The 19,208-nt window shown below is 43.3% G+C and overlaps 2 protein-coding genes across 2 annotated transcripts; both read right to left on the bottom strand.

The window, feature by feature from the left end:
* Nucleotides 1-11,534: 11,534 nt before the first annotated feature.
* On the bottom strand, nt 11,535-15,842 carry nsun3 (NOP2/Sun RNA methyltransferase 3). The gene is made up of 6 exons (XM_076020516.1): nt 15,564-15,842; nt 14,678-14,775; nt 14,107-14,606; nt 13,269-13,423; nt 12,556-12,677; nt 11,535-12,366 (listed from the first exon to the last, which is right to left on the bottom strand). Exons 1-6 carry the CDS (start codon nt 15,714-15,716, stop codon nt 12,027-12,029), a joined length of 1,368 nt encoding a protein of 455 aa, XP_075876631.1. The 5' UTR covers nt 15,717-15,842; the 3' UTR covers nt 11,535-12,026.
* A 550-nt stretch (nt 15,843-16,392) lies between these two features.
* Nucleotides 16,393-18,897, bottom strand: LOC142885050 (ATP synthase F(0) complex subunit C2, mitochondrial-like). The gene is made up of 4 exons (XM_076021147.1): nt 18,743-18,897; nt 18,166-18,237; nt 17,111-17,310; nt 16,393-16,780 (listed from the first exon to the last, which is right to left on the bottom strand). The coding sequence occupies exons 1-4, from the start codon at nt 18,779-18,781 to the stop codon at nt 16,666-16,668; spliced, it is 426 nt and encodes a 141-aa protein (XP_075877262.1). The 5' UTR covers nt 18,782-18,897; the 3' UTR covers nt 16,393-16,665.
* Between the last annotated feature and the right edge of the window lie 311 nt (nt 18,898-19,208).

The raw sequence follows: 19,208 nt of genomic DNA on the forward strand, positions 1-19,208 counted from the left end.
CTCTCTCTCCTTTCTCTTCCTCTATGTGTGTGTGTGTGTGTGTGTGTGTGTGTGTGTGTGTGTGTGTGTGTGTGTGTGTGTGTGTGTGTGCATGCACACTGTGAAAGTTTACCTTGAGGTTTAAATTGCAAAGACAAGCCATTATCGAAGTCTCTGTTGGTTTAATTGACCACGGCTAAAAGCATGGCTAAAATCCAAGGATTTTTAAAATCCACACATGCCAGGCTCAATATGTGCGTGTTTCTATGACATTTTGTAGTTTAAAACGATTGAACAACTTCACACAGAAGACCCTCCTCTCATTGTGCCACTTGAAAGTATAAGCAAGAAATCACACTTTCCCTTGTCAAGGCAGTATTACAAGAGCACAACCACGTCTGAGGATTGCTCATGAGAAAAAAAATATGAGTTCAATTACAGGTACCGAATTGATTGAAATGGCCTGGTACTATTTAAATGGCTTGTGAATGCATTTTATAAGAGCTGAAACATACAACAGAAGTATTTCTTTGTGTATTCAAGTGTTTGGCCTTGAAGGTCTTTTAATCAATGATTGAAATTACATTATTCTTGTTGTTTAGTCTAGTTGTTTGAAATATATTTGGTTTAATTGTCATTTGTTTGTCTTTTTCTTTTTGATGCCGTTTGCATTGCATGACTGCTAATAAAACATTTGCAAACAGCAGCTGCTGGTTTTGTTTGTAACAGAAGCAGATGTCCTGCTTCCTGCACATTGAATTTTATTTTTGGACTTTATGAAAACACTGCAATCATCGTCGTCGGGCTTATTATTCAAGATGGAAAGCACAAATATCCTCACCAAATAACAACAAATCCAATTGTCTGACTATGTCCAAAAACAAGCACTAAGTGAGTGAAGTCCTGCTGGACATCTCCCTGACATTATTCACTTGTAATATAATGTAAGTATAATGTAGGGGAACAAGGCAGCTCCACCACTAGCGTTTCCATTCCAGGAATACGGCTTATGTGCTTCACACCATTCAATGGAAACACCTGCAAATCGCAATTGTACTTTGTCCAAAGTTTAGAAATATCGCTTTTATTTTGCGAATAACTGTGATGGAAACGCGGCCACTGACAACCAATCCAAAGCTCGCGGACACAGATAGACCTATGAGACACCAAGCTCACATCAAGCACTGGATGGGGATGAACAACCTTCATGCCACGACCAACCAAGGCCCTGAAGGAAACGTCATTTTCTTCCACTTCTCACACCATCTGCCGGAGGACGCCGCATATAGCGCCCCTGATTTGCCCCTGACTTGGTTGCTGTGTCATTCCTCCTCTATCTGTCTTTCCATTCTATCCATCCATCTATCTATCTTGCACCTCTTTCCACCCTCGCTTTCCTCTTCCTTCCATGTCTCTCCCTCGCTCTGAATATTTCATGATTTGGTGACACAGTGCTGAGGTGAGCAGGCTTCGTCTTCGTCTTCCTTGAGCTTGTGCCGCTCGCGCAAATATTTACCCCGAAAACTAGTCCTCGTCGAGTCAGTCCACTGCGTGTGTGTGTGTGTGTGTGTGTGTGTGTGTGTGTGTGTGTGTGTGTGTGTGTGTGCGCGCGTGTGTGCGTGTTTTTCGTGTTTAACAGTAATTACATGTGACTAGCCATCAAAGGGGAAAGAAGGTCTTTGGTCTCCTACTACATTGATGTTACTGCTCCATTGCTCCCTGTCTGAAGTCCTCGAGGATGCATGGATGGTCCTCAAGGACAGACAGACAGACAGACAGACAGACAGACAGACAGACAGACAAATAGACAGATAGACCGATAGATAGATAGATAGATAGATAGATAGATAGATAGATAGATAGATAGACAGATAGATAGATAGATAGATAGGGGATCTGGCTGTGCATTGACAAATGTCTGTTCTGTTTTGGCTGGCGAGAATGGAGCTCAATTGCAGGTCTGGAAAAAACATCAAAACACAATTAGGGCCTGACATGGAACTGGTCATGCAGAAGAGTGAGGACAGGGTGAAGAGAGGAGGCTGAGCGAGACACACGAGGACGAGGAGGACACATGAGGCGAAGACAGCGCGGCGTTTCGAAAGTGTGGAAATGGGTGATTATAATTGTGTTTAACTGGATGTGATTAGAGGCAAAATTGGAAATAAAGTGATGGGGAGGTGGAGGAGTTCACAGAAATGGAAGGGAGGTCAGTTTGTTACTCGCCTGTTTATTGCATGAATAATAATTTCTTGTGTTCAAGGCATTTGGAGAAGCTGATTTAATTTTCGGCTAAGTGATTTTGTAATTTAATATTCATTAACCTGTTTGATGTCCACGTGGGGAGACGACCGTCAGTTCTCCACAGATTATTAAGCGTGACAAGTCGCGGGGGAGAAAAGCGGCGAAATTTGTACCGACTCAGATTCAATGGCAATGACGTCGTTGGTGATATATCTCTCAGCTCTGCTGGGCCACAGCAGAGCTGAGACAAGATTTCTTTTATTTTTTATATTAAAATAAAATAGCCAACCTCAGAAATCCTATTATGAACAACTTTCTGAAACCTTTAAGAGGATTTTCAGGCAATTGATCAATATTTTTTAGGGCTGATATATTTGAAATAATTGGATTTAAATTTAAAAATGCAACTTGGACAGCACTGATAGAAACATTGAAAACAGTAAATGTTTTGAATGTTGCAGAACTAGAGCACAAAGCATTGAAAAAGTTCAACTGAATTAAAATAAGCAGTTTGAAATGAAGTCGTGTGTACACTGGCTTTTCGCTTTGTTCAAAACATGCGGTGCCTGATTGATGAACTTTGTCTCCCCTCAGGCCTCCCCTTTTACTCAAAACCAAAAAGGCCACAATTAACATTTCCGTAAATGTTGTTTTCGTGATCCATAGGAAGCAAAGTTGCATCTTTGGAAAATAATCATTAAACAGCACCATTGTTGACAACTTTCTTGAGAGCCAGCAGCTGTCAAAGGTGAAAAATCACTGCAGAGATGGAGAAATAAAACCTTTTCTCACATGTTGATGGGGGAGGGACCTGAGACAACGTCCAGAAACATTATTGCATGTCCACACGGTCTTCTACGACAGTATGACATTTCCAATATGAAGGCAGGCAGTCGCTACACTGCTGAACTAATAGCCAGGCAACAATGAACGGCAGAAACAAAAAATATCACTAGAAAACAAAACACATAACCATTGTGAAATGGATTTACTTCTTGAAAATTATACAGCTCTGCATGACAGAATAGTTCATTCAAATAGAAAACTTTGTGCAATTTTTTTGCAAATCATTGCAAAACATTGTATAAAATTATGAAAATAAATGAATAATCAGTCCTGGTCCAGTCAACACTGAATAGACGAATAGAGGGCAACAGACAAACTTTGTCCCATATGCCTTTGCCGCCTGTGGAACCCATTTTCTTTGTTCGAAAGGCCAAAAAATAAAATAAATAAATAAATAAAAGGTTTTCAATCGATGCGTGACCACGTTGGTAAAGCGGTGAATGCCTGTTGTTACAGGATCGATCTGTGTGGCAGGAGGGGAAGCCCAGATTTGTGGTTTAACAGCTGGGTTGAAGCTACACCTAAGAGGCCCGGTGGGGTGTTGAATGCTGAGGGTCGTCGGGGCGTGTGGGTAAAGATTCCCTGACCTTGAAAAGTATTGCTTTGACTTTAGAGCTTTGTGCACAGCTTGTCATGTGAGGGTGAATCCCCAAGCAGATCAATGTTCTGGCCATCTATATGTTGGCTGGGTCTTTAGCTTACATGTACTGGAATGATTTACAGCACTTGCAAGATAACACATGCAGAAATTTGCGTGATTTAAAAACATCCAGTGAATGTGTGTGTGTGGGGGGGGGGTTTTGGTTGTTTTTTTTAAAGCAAATTTCCTCTGATGGTTGTTTACATATTTTGGAATGCCAAGTCTGTGTTTTTGCATTTCTGTCACATTCAGTGTCTATATTTTTGTCACACTGTCCCGGGGCTGATGGGAGATACGTCTGACCTTAAAAAAAAAGAGGCACCATTTATCTTGAACGAGTGTGATGTTTGAATTAAAAATTGATATCATTATATTGATTTTTTTTTTCTGACCCAGTCCAAAGTCTAGCAGTGTGATAGCACTCTGCCTTGTTTTGTGACTAAAATCTTTTAATAACAGATGTTTTATTCATGATGATAATTGGAATACCGCTGTAGAACCATTAAGTCACCTGCATTATTCATTTAAAGTATCTGTGCATAATGAATGTGACGACGCGGCACAAAAGGCTGTTTACGTTCTCACACTTGGACCTCTCAACCTTGTTGCTTCTTTTGGATTCAATTTATTTTGTTTTTGTTCTTTTGTATTTTTTCTAATTTGCATAATAACATGACATGTCTCTCTTCTTATCTTTTGAATAAACATGGAAATAACACAAACCGGCGAGGCAGCTAAAGTGTGAGACAAAACTGCACACGTCTGTCACTGCATGCATGCATCAGGCAAGACTGTGGTAGAGCTCCAGCACTGTTGTGATGTGTGTGCAGGAGTGTTTGTGTGTATCATGAAATAAGCAACAGTTTATTTGTCCACATATATTGCAGTGCAACTTTGTACAGGTTTATATTCAACACCGTGAAACACCTTTTTACATACAAGATGCATAGTTCTTGGCATGCACAGACACGAATGAAGGATATTTCAGTCCAAACACGCTGCACTGTTCCAAAGGAAGAAAGATTAAAAGGAAAACAAAATGCTCGAGTCTTCAAATGCCAGAGAGGAAAAGGGCGTTGGGCTCGGGGGCGGGCCGCTGATTCCAAGTTTATGTCTCACATATGATGGACTCACCAAAAAGTTCCTCTTCAGTCAGTCAGTAGCAAACGACAGGCCTGGTGGTTTCCAGAATAGTGACCTTAACGATGTGGTTACAACAAGTTTTGTAGTGCCCACAAGCCAAAGCAGATTTTTAATCAAATGTTAATTAATAATAATGGATTGGATTTATATGGTGCTTTTTTAGGCACTCAAAGCACTTTACATTGAACCCATTATTCATTCACACCGGTGGTGGTGAGATCCATGTGTAGTGGCAGCCAATCTGCACCAAACAGCCCCTCCGACCACCCTGCAACATTCACACACATTCGTACGAGGCAATGTGGGTTAAGTGTCTTGCCCAAAGATACAACGACAGACTGGGACGGAGCAGGATTTGAACCGCCAACCTCTCCGTCTTTGGACAACCCGCTCTACTTCCTGAGTTACAGTCGAGCCCGAGTAAGAGTTTGCAAAATAGTTTTAAAAAATGCATGTGAATTCAATATTCAGCAATTCGTTTTTTCTCATTTCTTTCATTCCAGAGGAAAGAAAGATGTTATAATTCAGTCAGACGATGAACTAGCGGCTGCAAAGAAGGGCCTATCTCTCCCGCGCCTTTAATGCGGCTCTTTAGCTACTGAAGGCGTGTCGGCTGTGCTGACAGTGGTGATTGTAAGCACTCTTCCTTCCTCCGCCGCTTCCTTCCCTCCTGGGTGAGCATTCTTGAAAATGTATGTTATGGGTCTTGGCTCTGAGTGCACTTGTAAGCTTCACAAGAACATCAAAACACAATCAAGTGGCGCGGATCCCCGAGGCTCCGGGCTGGGAGCCTGCAGCAGGGGAGGGAGAGGATTAAGACGGAGGGGAAGGAGAGTCCTCAGAAATGGAGAGATGAAGGGTTTGGTGGCGAAGGAGGGCTACGCATTTGGAAATTAAAATGGTAAGATTTTGTCTCAGTGAATTTCTGTTGTCCCGTACTGATAAAAAAATATATCACTTCGCTGATATGGGTTTCCTTACGAAGAACAGTCCTAAACTAATTAATTCCCTCATGCATTCTTGCCACGATGTTTCATTATCAGCCCCCTTGACGAATTCCCAGAATCCACCTGAAGCTCAGCTCCACCTCCAAAACCCCTTCAATGACATTTATTACTGTGAGCTGAGGGGAGCCACCACTCACTGCGTCAGAGGTGAAGAACAAGAAATTAAGTTCACTTATTATTTGATATCGTCAAGAATCCCCCCCCCAACTCTATTTTTGTACCTTTTTTTTTAAGCTCAAGTGTGAGGAATGGTAATTGAGCCGTCACGATGTGAAAAAGAGAAGGATGAATAGGCAGCGAGGACAAAGAGGAGAAGGAGGCAGTGGGTGTGACAGAACAGGCTCACGGAGAAAAGCAAACCTATTGCCTCTGATTTTTGTGCACTCACTAATTCTTTATCAGCAAAAAAAAAATAGCATTGGGGAAAACGATGCTGAGAATATTAATGAGAGTGCCAATGAAATCCAGACTACCATCTGGGAATGGCATTTTAAAAGTAAGATTTGCTTAATATCTTGTCATTGCATCAAGGTTGTGGTCTGCTTGAACCTCTCTTCAACCTTGAACCTCAGTCCAACTCACCTGTGTTTGAACTGCAGGACGAATCTGGGGAACCTGTTGGAAACCCATCATGTAAACTCCACACAGAAAGACCCGGCCTTAGGAATCTAACCCACAACCACGGTGCTGTGCGGCAGCAGTTACCAAGAATTTTCCAGACCAGGCAAAACAGCAAGAAGCAAGATGTTGCAGTTGACAGACGTGGGATTTTGGAGCAGTCTGTACCCCAAAACCCACAGATGTGTCTCTTTTGCTTTTTGTTCTGTGACTTCTGTTGCGCATCGACTCTTATAGTGTCACAACACGGTGGCAGCACGACCTCGGCGTCTGAGCTGCTTAAATTCACTGGATTTACAATCCTGTTTTTCTGCATTAAACATGTGGGGTGCGTGAACAAAAAGGTCAACGCACAAATGACCATGGCACATGCAGTCAATGCCTTTCAGAAGAAAGAAAAAACAGATCAGAACAGAAGATTAACAGCCAGGTGTTAAGACCACATACACAGAGGTTGATTAAATGGTGCCTGTGCCTCCTCAATGGAGTGTGAAACGACGTCCCGCAGGACCTCCGGGAGGAGAGGCAGAGCAGGAGCTGAGACATTAATAGGCAGAGAGGAGCCATGCAGCATCACTGTCTACCTCTGTGCTAGGACCGGCAACATCAAAGGCTAACTGTGCGAGAGGGAGAGGGAGAGGAGATGGGGAGGAGAGGGGAGGAGAGGGATGGAGCCAGATAGAGAGCCACCGAGGAGGGGAAGAGAAAGTCATCCAGCGACAAGGAGAGTGAGAGAACTGAAAGTTCCAAAGGCACAGAAGGGACGGCGGAGGCAGGGGGGTGGGTAAAAAGAAGCCGCCTGCCTTTATGCCGACTTCATATTACTGATTCACGCTGGCTTCGGTGTCACCTTGTCCCGCCGGAAACAGAGTGAACTCCACCGGTCAGCACCTCCACCACTGAGCCACTGAGGCTAACCAGAAACAAACCTGTCCTGTATTGTCCCACTAACTGTCACCACTCATTCATTCAGTCATCAACCCCCCCCAAGCAAGCAGAGGGGCAACGGGTGGCAGCAGAAGCCACAGCGAGCTCCCGCTCCCAGCTTGGATGTTCTACAACTCGACCACTTCGAAGCAGCTAAGTGTATTGTTCAGCCGGAACCCCGCAGGTCAGCATCGACAGAGTAGATGGCGGTAAAAGAGCTCCTGAGATGTTACGCATCTCCAAAGATGAACACAGAGACCAGCACCGCGCCACTCACAGTGGGGGCATTTAGCTGAAAACACTTGGAAGGCCTCCGAAAGGCCCCGCGAGTCGCACTAAGAGTTCCCCGCTGGCATTAAATGGACTGGAAAATGCTAATGTTGTATAATGTAAATGTATACATGTTGGAGCTTTTCATTCTCTAATTTCGACAAAGAAGCAGGTCAACTCGCCAGGACGCGGCCATCTCCAGTGACCCAGAACATGGATCTGGTCACCGTTCAGTGGATCTTTAACCAAGGAATAAACTCTGAATGGCCTTTTACAACCGTAACTTTGCAGATCAAAATAAAAGAAGTAAAATGTACTAGAAAAAAACATCCTTAGAGTGAAGTCATCATCCGTAATATCTGGCTGTGTTCTTTTTTTTAGTGCCACATGCTCAAGTGACAACATATGCCAAAGGCTACACAAGGAAGTATGTGTGCCTTCATTTGATTGCAAAATGCCCCTTTACCACTAGATGGAGGTAAATCTGAAAAGACACCTTCCATTTGTGCAAACAGACATCATGCGGGCAACAATTTGCTACGCTAGAGATAAATATTGTTCTGCACGTATTTTCCCAATATGTTTTCAGTGTCCTGACAACAACGACTATCGAAATACAATTGTAAGCAGCTCCCTCATTGACACCTCTGTGTGCCAGTGCTGAACGTACCCAGTGGCACGAATCTAAGTCCGTACTTCCCGCTCTCTCCTATCTGCAGCTTACTACTCTGCAGTTTGGTGTGTTTCCTGCTAAGGGAGTGGTGGGTCTAACGCCGTTATGACTCCTCCCATTCGAGACTTCATCCAGTGCACCTGCCTTCCCAAATCTGGAGCTGCCTGACGTCGCGTTGACTGCTGATTGTCGTTGCAACCCGCGCACCTGTTTGTCATTGTGCTGCAATCACTTGTGTTGCTAATGAGCCGGCCACTAAGAAAGTCCACCGCAAGGACAAAATAGAGGTTTGCACAAGCACTTCGGGAAGAAGAAACTTGGGTCAGGACACTTTGGCCATATAACTGCAAACTCTGCCGGTCTTATCTCCATTGATTATGATCAGATAATAATCAGTATATTTTTGCTTTGAAGCCTCCAGATCGCTGTGTCCTCTGCGAGTTCTATGCGAGTTTGAAGGACTTTTGTTTTTTATATAAATACACAGACAACTTACATATGTGACAGCATCAATAATTCCATCGAGACCTTTGGGTGCAGGTCTCTTTAAAGAAGGCTGTACCCACTGACTTTTCTTTCCCGTACTAATAGTGTTTCAATAATATTTGACTTGGTGGTGCATGTAGGGCTTATTCTTTCATGAAGAAAAGACTAAGGGTCAGCGGCTGTGTTGAAAGGACAGCCTTTCTACTATATAAGTATATTTTTTGCTCTTAACAAATCTGTCTTTTTTGGAAGACATCATGGCTCACAAATGAAACAGAGCACAAGAGCCCCTGAAGCTGCCAGCTGTTAAAACTCACATTTTCGAAATGCCCAGTTTTTCTGATCTGCTCTTCCAATTTGCATTTAATTTGCCGTACAATGATAAGTTGACACTGAACAGAGCCAGACGCTGACTTTTAAATCCAATGTGGCGGTGAGTCTGTCCAAAGGCTTTTAGCTTTCTATCTCACAATCAATTCTATCTTTTCCTCAAAGGATGAATGGGTGTCCGGGCCGGGGTAATCTATCCTGCCTTCAGTCTGTTAAGCCTGCGCTTTGTTTTCTCGTGCAGCTGTTACGGGTGTCTTCTTGTCGTAGCTGCAGAGAATCACAGGAGCATATAGGAGAAAAAAGAAAGCAAAAAAAAAGAAAACATGCATCTCTACCTGGTACAGTTTATTTCATGGGCACATTGCTGTTAGTCTTTGAAATGCTCTCATTTTTCTGTCTCCTGGCCACAAACCCATTCTGGAAGTTCCAACAGGTGTTTAACATATATAATTATAAATAAACATTAAAACAAATTATATATATATATACATATATATACATATACACATATATGTACATGTATATTTGTGTATATGTATATGCACCATGCATGCCTGTAAATTGGAGGAAAAACCTCTAAAAACAAGCAAACTTGACCTTCTCGAGAATTTATCCTTTGCAGACATTTCCCCCCTCAGAGATTGGCTGTGTAACGATCAATCAAGGGCAGCAGCCCTGGTTACTCACTTGCACTGATGGAATATTGACAAATGATGACATTGGGAATGAGTGATGGATACTCCAAACGTTACCAAATCCATACGCCCTCATGTTCGCCGTCTGGCACACTCAGCATCAAAACACAGCGAGGGAAACTTTTCCACACGAGGATTTTGGCAGCGGAGCCAATAAAAAGAAACGCTTTCTCTATTCGACATTTGTCACAAGTGCATAAAAAACAACAAGATAACACTGAACCCTGGGATTAACTAAAGCATATCATTAGTTCTGCAGCCCTCAGCTGCTTGAGTAAATTGTTTTATTAAAGGCGCTAACGTGTTGCTGAAAGTGCATCCTGCGAGAGACCGACTCAACTGTGGGTTTCCCGGCTGTGACCGAACTCCTCAGTGTCGCTAAATAGCTCTCAGTGTGACCGCTATGCTAAAAAGGAAACTTGCGGTATCACATAATGTGGAGTCCTTTCTGCAGGTACTTTTGCAGCACTTGAATCCCGAAATACCACAGAAGGACAAGGCCTATCAGGAAATAAGGAATTGCTGGACGCGTCTGAAGTGAGAGTGACAGAGCTGGATGTTACCAAGCAGACTGAAAAAAGTGTCATTCTGGCTTAGCAGAGCTCAGACCAGATTAGCCTACTTAGCCACGGTGTCCCGTGGCATTCAGGGCCGTCCGGTGCTCGGCCGCCGCTCCTCGCGCCGCTTCCACGATTCCTCCTCTTCTCTCCACCTCGGCCGCCTTTATTGTCGATGACGAGAGTCCTAATGATTACATCTGGCGGTGGCACAAATTAATTCCTGCCTCTCTGGCAAAAAGCTGTTCCCCACCTGATTATGCAAAGCAGGCCTACATTCTCTCCCTTTGAAGTGGAGGGAAAGCTGCTTAGAGATTCTCCCCTTGAGGAAACGTGGCAATATGGAGAACATCAACAAGCCAGGGTTCGCGCAAAGGTCAGGATCATGTTTAACCCCCGATGAAACCCCGCCGTCCTTCCGTCGGACGCGCGGCGCGGCTTGCCTTTAATTTGCGGCGGGCAGGGGAACAGCGTGCACTCGTACCCGAGGCCGCGGCTACTCTTCAGCGGGCAGGTAGAAGCGGAGAGAAAGCGGGGCAGCCGGAATAATGAAAGTGCACTGCTGAATGGGAACTCGCAACGTTTCCTCGCGGCTTACTCAGCAACTCCGGGTCTCCACTTCTCAACGGCTCAAGCAAGAGCGTCCTCGCAAGGTCTCCTGCAAGAGAGCTCTTGTATGTCACATCAAAAACGACGTTGGCCTCCTTCTGCCTGCACAATCGCAGCTCGGCGGGTGGGAGGGAAAAAAAAGAAGTCGGAAACAAATAGTCTACATTTCACTGGAGCATAACCAGAGCGGCTCGACCCTAATGAGACAAGTACGAGGGCTGACGCAGCCGTCGATCACGCTGGAGGGAGGCGGCGATGACGCATCGAACCCTGGTGAGAATGCAGCGGGATTAACTGAGAGCGGTTCCAAATGACGAAGGAGGAACTGTTAATTAGATTGCGGTTGCTCTCCTCCACAGCTGAAGCTATTCAGCCACAGCAAACGCAACACATTTCTGCCTTAAATGTCCTAAAAATCTGCCTTAGTCTGGATCTGCTCTAGGTTTCTTCCCATGGGGGAGTTTCTCCTGGCCTCTGTCGCACTTTGCTTGAGACGTCCTTGAATGTGATTTAGCGCTGTACAAATAAAAGTTGATTGATTGATTGTATATTGGGTGGAATGCATATAATGGAAGGACTTAAGAACTAAAGTGGAATAAACTAAAGCAGAAACATAAACCAAGTGAAGAGGGTGACAGATTCACTGCACAAATGACAAAATGAAAAAGAATTAGACAATAAACCAGTGCATTCTTGTATTCACATCAAACAATCCTGTAATGGACTTCGCACTCATCAAGAATTTACACGTGTTTATTCATTTGTTTATTTATTGAGCAACAGAGACAATATTGTTTTGTTAACTCCAGAGTCAGAAATGTTGTACAGTTCCCTTAAAATGTTGGATAACAGTGATTATTTATTTATTTTTTTTTCAAAGGTGACTGAATTTCCTGTCGGTTCATTACAGCTCACATTAACATATTCCCTGATGTCTTTACACTGTCATTCAACAACTTGTTGCTGTAAAATGTGAGATTTATAGCATCATTTATAGCAACCTCATCCGGTTCTTCTAATCCGAGACAAGAACATGGGTCCCCAGGTTCTGCCCGGCTGTGGAACCACTAAAATCCCGAGTCTGTGCTGATAAGACGACACTCTGCCGTGGCGTGGCTGCGGGGAGGGCTTGTGAAGTGTCTGCGCGTCGTGACCTGCGCCAGCAGGATTAAATGCAAAGTGCTTTGATAGAGGAAGAGCCAACTCCTCCCACAGGTCTTCGGGCTCGGCCTCGGGACTCTCTTTCAGCAGCGTCTCGACCACAGAGTAGTTCTCCGCGCTGGACAGAGTGCAGGTGGAGTAGACGACGACTCCCCCCGGACGCACCGCTGACAGTGCGGACCTGTGGCCAGAAAAAGTGATGACGAACTCCGGCTTTGAAAGCCGCACTCCCTGCGTCTTCAAACGCTTCGGTCCTAGCTGACCTTTGCTCGGCTGTCACAGACGCTTGTTAACGTCCCAAATTTCCCTCTGCCTCTATGTCTAGACACTTTAGGCATACGTCTAATTTGGGTTTAAGCATGGAGCTTACCTGAGAAGCTGGAGCTGAAGCTCCGGCAGACGAGCTCTTTCCTGCAGCCTTTTCACCCCCTGCTGGCCGCCACGGGAATACAACCAACTCCTGTCATTGGAGCACGGCGCGTCGACCAGAACCTGCGGCCGAGAGGTCAAGAGATGTGACGGAGTGACAGAGAATTCAACTATGAGAGGTAGTCAGTGTCAAGGAAGACATGACTACTTTTGAAGTCGCACCACTGAATTAGGCAATCAAGGTAAATGCCAAGAAAATAACAATGATTGGAGAACTGGAAAAATAATAATAATAATACAAAGTATGTTATAATTTTCCCAAAGCAATCATGGTTCGTGTAGAAGATAGGGTTTAAAAATATGTACATGACTGTCTGAGCTTTATGCAAATTATGTTAAATCATTTAATGACACATCGTCCATTACTGGCGTCCAGCCACCAGCTCAAAGCCTTTTCATTTCATTTTGGAGGTTTCTGATTCATATGAGTATGCTGCTTCATAATCAGACCCTGTGGTTCCTCGCCATGTTTGCGTTTTGTTTTGGTTTTGGTTTTTTTTGCCTTTGTGCTCGGGCCATTATTGGTTTCTCACAGTTTTATTGTGCTCATTCGTCCTGAAGCAGGGCTTCGGCCGAACAGGGATGACAGCTCAGTGTGTTGGGCACTGCAGTGGCATTCATCCGTGTCCTGCCATAAATATGACCCTTCCCCACCTTGTCATATTTCTCTGTTTGCAGATTCCCAACAGACCGTCCATCTTGGCCGGAGACAGCCACTCGGCTGTGCAGCGGGTGAGGCAGGAAGGACTCCAAAGTTCTGGCCAGCCACTGTCGTCTGTGCGGGTCTGGCTCATTACAGCAGAGGTGCGCTGAGGAAGGAGCACAGAGCAGCATGGATTAACTCAGCGGCCAGAAATCCTTGCCAGTATTTTTTCTGTTGCAAGTACTCAAACGTTTCCTCTCAAGTGGAACTATACATCTCACATCTCCCTCCTCAGGCAGTCAGAGTTATTACAAAAACAGCATTTCATAAGCTTTTGACTCTTTGAGGCGGCTCTCATTTTGACATTTTGCGCCTCCTCCTCCTCTCAGTCTCGGCGCCTGTGACCTAGAAATCAATCTCAGCATGCCATCTTAAGGGATGACTCATTTCTTGAAGTGCAAAAGAGTGAGGTGGGGGCCTCCTGACCGAGCCAGCAGCGGAGGCAAAAAGCCTAATCGTTTGGAGGATGTGTGCAAGTCAAAAAAAAAAAAAAAAAAAAAGGACAAAGAAAATCTGCATTTCCTTTTTGAAGAACAATACTGACCCAGTTTGAATAATTTAGAATAAAAAAATGAATCGCTGGCGTTTCTGAGAAAGATGAAGAAGACTGTTTAACAACTAAAAAAAAACAACTATTCTCAAGAAAAAGACGGAATGCCTGCACTGAATTGCAAAGAATGTAACATACACCGAATTTCTTCTACCTTCATTTAGTTTTAAAAGCCTTTGCATCCCTTAAAAAAGAAAACAATTATGTTGCTCAACTCCTTCTTTGAGGACACTGCATACCTGGTGTGGCACTCTGCATTATGGCGAGCGCTTTGCCTCCCGGAGCAGAGCAAAGGTCCAAAATTCTTTCACCATCTCCGACGCGCAGCGCCAACACTGGCAGCAGGGAGGCGGCATTCAGGAGGTAGTACTGCTTCAGCTGACCAGGCCTGTGAGGCTGCGAGGGGAATCGGACTGGCTGCGGGTGAATGTAACACTGCAATGAAGAACGGGGAAACAAGAGGGACGGCCGTGTTTGAGGATCCTCTGCAGGCGCCTGAGAATTCCCGTCAGGCTGGACAGGGAAATCGGCGGGAGATAGCGAAAATGAGTCTTTCCCTGCTTTGGGTCCAGAACCTGCCACTTTTGAGGGATGATCACGGGTCAATGCGGACACTTCCGTTTGTGGCTGCAACGTGGAAAATCCTTGTGAATGGAGAATTTGGGTGACGTCCGACACGGTGCTGAAGCGGTTGAGCATGACTCCATACTGCCAGGAGGAGCGGTCCAGGAGAACGGCTCTGGAGGAGAGAAGCAGCTTTAGTAAAGAAAGAACCCTGAAAGAGTCAATCCAGTATTTCATCCAGATTACCTTGCAGATGCCCACAAGCTCCCAAGCTCCTGACTGTATTGCTGGTCAAAGCAGTCCAACACTTCTTGACACACAACTCGTATGTGCCTTTTGGTGACCTGTGGAGAAAAATGGGCCGTAGTCAAGAAGATTGAAGAGTAGGAAGGTGTAGGAGTAAAATAAAACATTTTATATATATATATATATATATATATATATATATATATATATATATATATACATACATATATATATATATATATATATATATATACATATATATATATATATATATATATATATATATACATATATATATGTATATAGATAGATCCTTGCTTCTTAGTCGAAACAATGCATTTTAATAGCAAAAGTTAAGTTAGAAATATTAGGAGTAAACTGTTTCAATGCTCATTTACTAACCAGATGCCAAAAATATTGTGTCAATCATCAATGTCATTCAGTTCAAACCTCATTATTCTATGTTTTTGTATGACTGCAGTTGTATTCAGACAGTCAGAGTCAAAATGGTAAGGGCAGAATTTTAAATTTAGCTGTTCAAATTGACTTGAATTTGTTTGAATAACTAGAACTTACTGATCCAATTTGGCCGCTTTTTGTTTGAATAATCAACAAATGAAGAATATGTGAACAGAAAATTGTGATGATAATAATCATCATAAAAATTATAATTAGATTCACAGTCACTGATATGGATTTGCCAGCGTAAATCGCTTGAACAAATGAAAGGAGGTCGTTGACTACTACTCCATCTAGTGGACACTTGTAGTAAGACAGAAGTCTGGTGAGGAATTCTACCATCAAATCCCTGCGAATCGATGGTCAGAAATATAATTGAATATGCTCCGGGAAAAAAGCTTTCAGTTGTGTTTGCTCGCTAATTTACCTGGCGGCTGGATGCTTTGGGCCGCTCGCTGAATTCAGAAACAGGAAAAGAATCCGTGTGGCGGTCATACGACAGTAAGCGCCGCAGAGGTTCCGGCCTCAGCTTCGGCGCTTCTGAGCCAACTTTCTTCCAAACGACGCGAAATTGGTACATCAAGCTATGTCATTTAGCACCCGACTAAATTTAACAGTTAAACTTCAGTTCACAAACATTGGTGGGACGAATGAAATAAAACTCGAGGTGCGGTACGTCACTAAAATGCATCCTCCAACAACTTGACGGCCCCTTGGTTCCGCCAGTAAATTACTTCTGTTGAGACGATTCAGGGAGTGATTGGCTTGTAAAGACGGTTACGTTTCTCCAAAACCTATAATTTTCTGGCCATTAAATAAGGCTTCTTTTTCTTTTAATTATTTGATCGATTTCCCTTCCACCGGGAAACCTCATGTATCCGATATGCATATTATTCTCAAGGGGTACGTGATCAAATAATTAAACACACCTCATTATTCTACAGACAGACAAATTTGTGTTTTCAATACTTTCTCATACAGGGTGATATAAACTGGTGGCATCCCACCTAAAAGGCCAGTAAGAAATAATATTAATATAATAAAATATATGAAATAATATATCTTTTTTGACAATTTAGTTCAACTTCACTCATACTGCGATTTCACAAAGAAATTATTTCACCCCAATCATTAAACATGGTCCTGGGACTGCATGGTGTGTGTGTGGTCACAAGGTCCCAACTTTTCAGATGGGAAAACACCAACACTGAGTCAAAACACCAACATTGATATTTGAAATGAACAGATACACAAAATGAATTGAACTCCTTTTTTAATTCTGTTATCAGTGACAGATTTGTCAACAAGACATGGTAAAATATACAATACGGCAAAACTATCATTACATTTATTAGGTTTTCTCAGGGATCCATACATTGGTGGGCTTGCAATCTGCACAGACATGCCAATAAAAAAAGAAAAGACTGGGCAACATTAGCTGGTATAATTGCACCATTCAAAAGGCATCTTGGACTGCTGAGTGTTGTTGACAATGTGGCATATCCTCTCACAGCCAAAGTCTAAGTGCTTTACATAGCAAACAGAATAAGGAATGCAACCATCAGGCAGAAAAGACCCATGGCTTCAGACAGAGCAAAACCCAAGATGGCGTAGGAGAACAGCTGCTGCTTCAGAGAGGGGTTCCTGTTGAGAGGAGAGGGGAGCAGCTGAGCACCAACATTAGATAAACACCTTGAACATGCAACTGTCAACGTGTTTAATAGGCAGGTTTTCCTATTTAGCATCAAAAGTATTTGTATAAGTTTGCACTGCGACTAAATTAATATCCATCAACATCTAACACCAGGATTTTATTTTTACTTTTTAAGTATCAGCTAAAAGTTATTGCAATAAAAAAAAATACTTAAGTCTAATTTCCATCCTTAGAAATGTACAATGAAATCCAACAAGTTCATCAGTAGAGTTTGACCACGTTTGACATATGCAACACTTTCTTTGCTGCGTTTACTTTACCTGGCATAACCAATAATAAGGCTCCCGAACACCGTTCCAATTCCAGCGCCAGATCCAGCCACTCCCACCGTGGCAGCACCAGCTCCAATGAATTTAGCAGCAGTGTCGATGTCACGACTCACAGCACTGGTCTGGAAACCCCGCACTGCCACCTGCTGCTGGGGAGCGACAAGGCTCTGTGGCGCCCAGAGTGAGGCAGCCTGAAAGAGAAAGTTGAACAGATATAGGAGATCACACAATAAACAATAGCACAAGTTAAAGTTAAGAATCTTTAATACCTGTTGGAAGACAAGTCATGAGGCTGTAAACTCTCCTGAAACATTACGCACTATTGCAAGCACATTTAAAGCTTAACACAGCAGAAAGCAACATTTATGTGTTGTTGTTAAAATTGCAAAACTTCATAGATTTTTTTTTCTTGCACTTGAACTATTAAACTGACTTGAGCACATTTGGATCACATTTTCTCTATCAAGGTATTTTGCAGCACAGCGACTGAGCTATTGAAAAGCTGTGGAAATTCACCTATGAGATGAGAATTTGATTTGGTCATAGACCCAGGAGACACCAGTAAAAAAGCAATAGGACAAATGTGACACCTCTTTAGAGTTTCTTTAGCTAAGCAAATTGTATCATGGATTTAATGTCATTGGATAATAATGGATTTTTTATTTTGCAAAAAAGATAGGAGAGGGAAAATAAAATGACTTGGAAAGTTTTAACTGATGGAAAAACAAAACATGACATCGCACACGTTAATGGATAACATCATAACAAGGCTATTAAACAAAAAGTATATCATTTTGATAAACCATTAGTCTTTCTGAGGCAAGAATTGTAAAATGCCTGTGAGAAATTATCCATGCTATGAATGTAACTGCATTGGCAAGTCATTCAGAAATTACTACTTGACGTTTTGACCAGAGCTGTTATTATTTTGGAGGGACGAGATTTTTTCATAAAAGTCATGAGAAGCTTCGCTGTCAAGAGAAGAAGGACGATAGGTAGAAGTATTTTAGAGACGCCTCTATGTTTAAGTCAAGTGAGCTGCTTACATCTGCTTTCCTGGCGTCTGAGACGACAGCTGCAGAGAGTGGCCTGTACAGAGCCCGAGATCCAGCACGGACCTATGCAAAGAAGAGAGAAAATAGTCAGGTCGGTAATTCATACGCAGCGATTTAAAGATGAAATAAAATGTGCAAACAAAGCCCTGTGTATACAGTTTAAAATGTGCTTTGCTCTCCTTTCAACAACACTTGGCACCCAAAATGTGTTTTTTGTAAACTGCAGACTCGAGCCGAATTGAGGCATTTTAAGTAGACTGCAGCAAATTTTGCTGGATTACATCCCACCTCAATACAAATGCATTTTTCACGCGTTTCAAAACCGATTTACTTGATTGACTCATTGGACAGAGCCAAGCTTTGCCCTGATACTATTCAAAGTGAGGACGTCCTTGCGACTGTGTGAGCACTAGCTGGGAGGGTCAAAGACATGGCTGGGTACCAGGTTTGCCCAGTTAAGATATCAACACCAAGACAGTCAGCATTTAACGACCCCTCGGTGCAAACAGGTTACGGACAACGACACAGTACATGCTACTCTTATCCCCATTCATTCATTCGCACTCACCAGAGAGGGCGTGGAGACGAACTTAGCACAAGCATACATCACGACAGGACGTGGTGGTCAGGTCAATCAAGCGAGCTGGTGCTTTATCGGGATATGCTGCAGTAAAAAAAGCAAATGTTTTAAACACAGACACGCCACTCCACACTCGACGGATAATGACACGAGCTTGACGGGTACAAAGTGTACAAAGTTACGCCGTCACTCAGGTAAGGTCAAGATTAGCTTAAAACCAAACGTTGTCGCGAAGAACGCCAGATAGGAAAAAGCAGGCATGGCTACTAGTCATCCCGAAGCAGATACGCAAAGCAAAACTATTATCATTCATAACAGGGTATTTTAATTCAAGCCAAAACCAATTTGTGATCGAGGAGGTTAGCACTCACCAGCCTGAAGTAGAGGTCGAAGACGCGAGGGACATGCGCATGCGTAATGTCACGTTAAAAGGGTTAACTTCCGGTTTCCTGAT

Source organism: Nelusetta ayraudi, unplaced genomic scaffold (genome assembly GCF_046127955.1).
Source record: "Nelusetta ayraudi isolate G7.1 ecotype Tasmania unplaced genomic scaffold, CSIRO-AGI_Nayr_v1 ptg000002l, whole genome shotgun sequence".
Taxonomy (NCBI): Eukaryota; Metazoa; Chordata; class Actinopteri; order Tetraodontiformes; family Monacanthidae; genus Nelusetta; species Nelusetta ayraudi.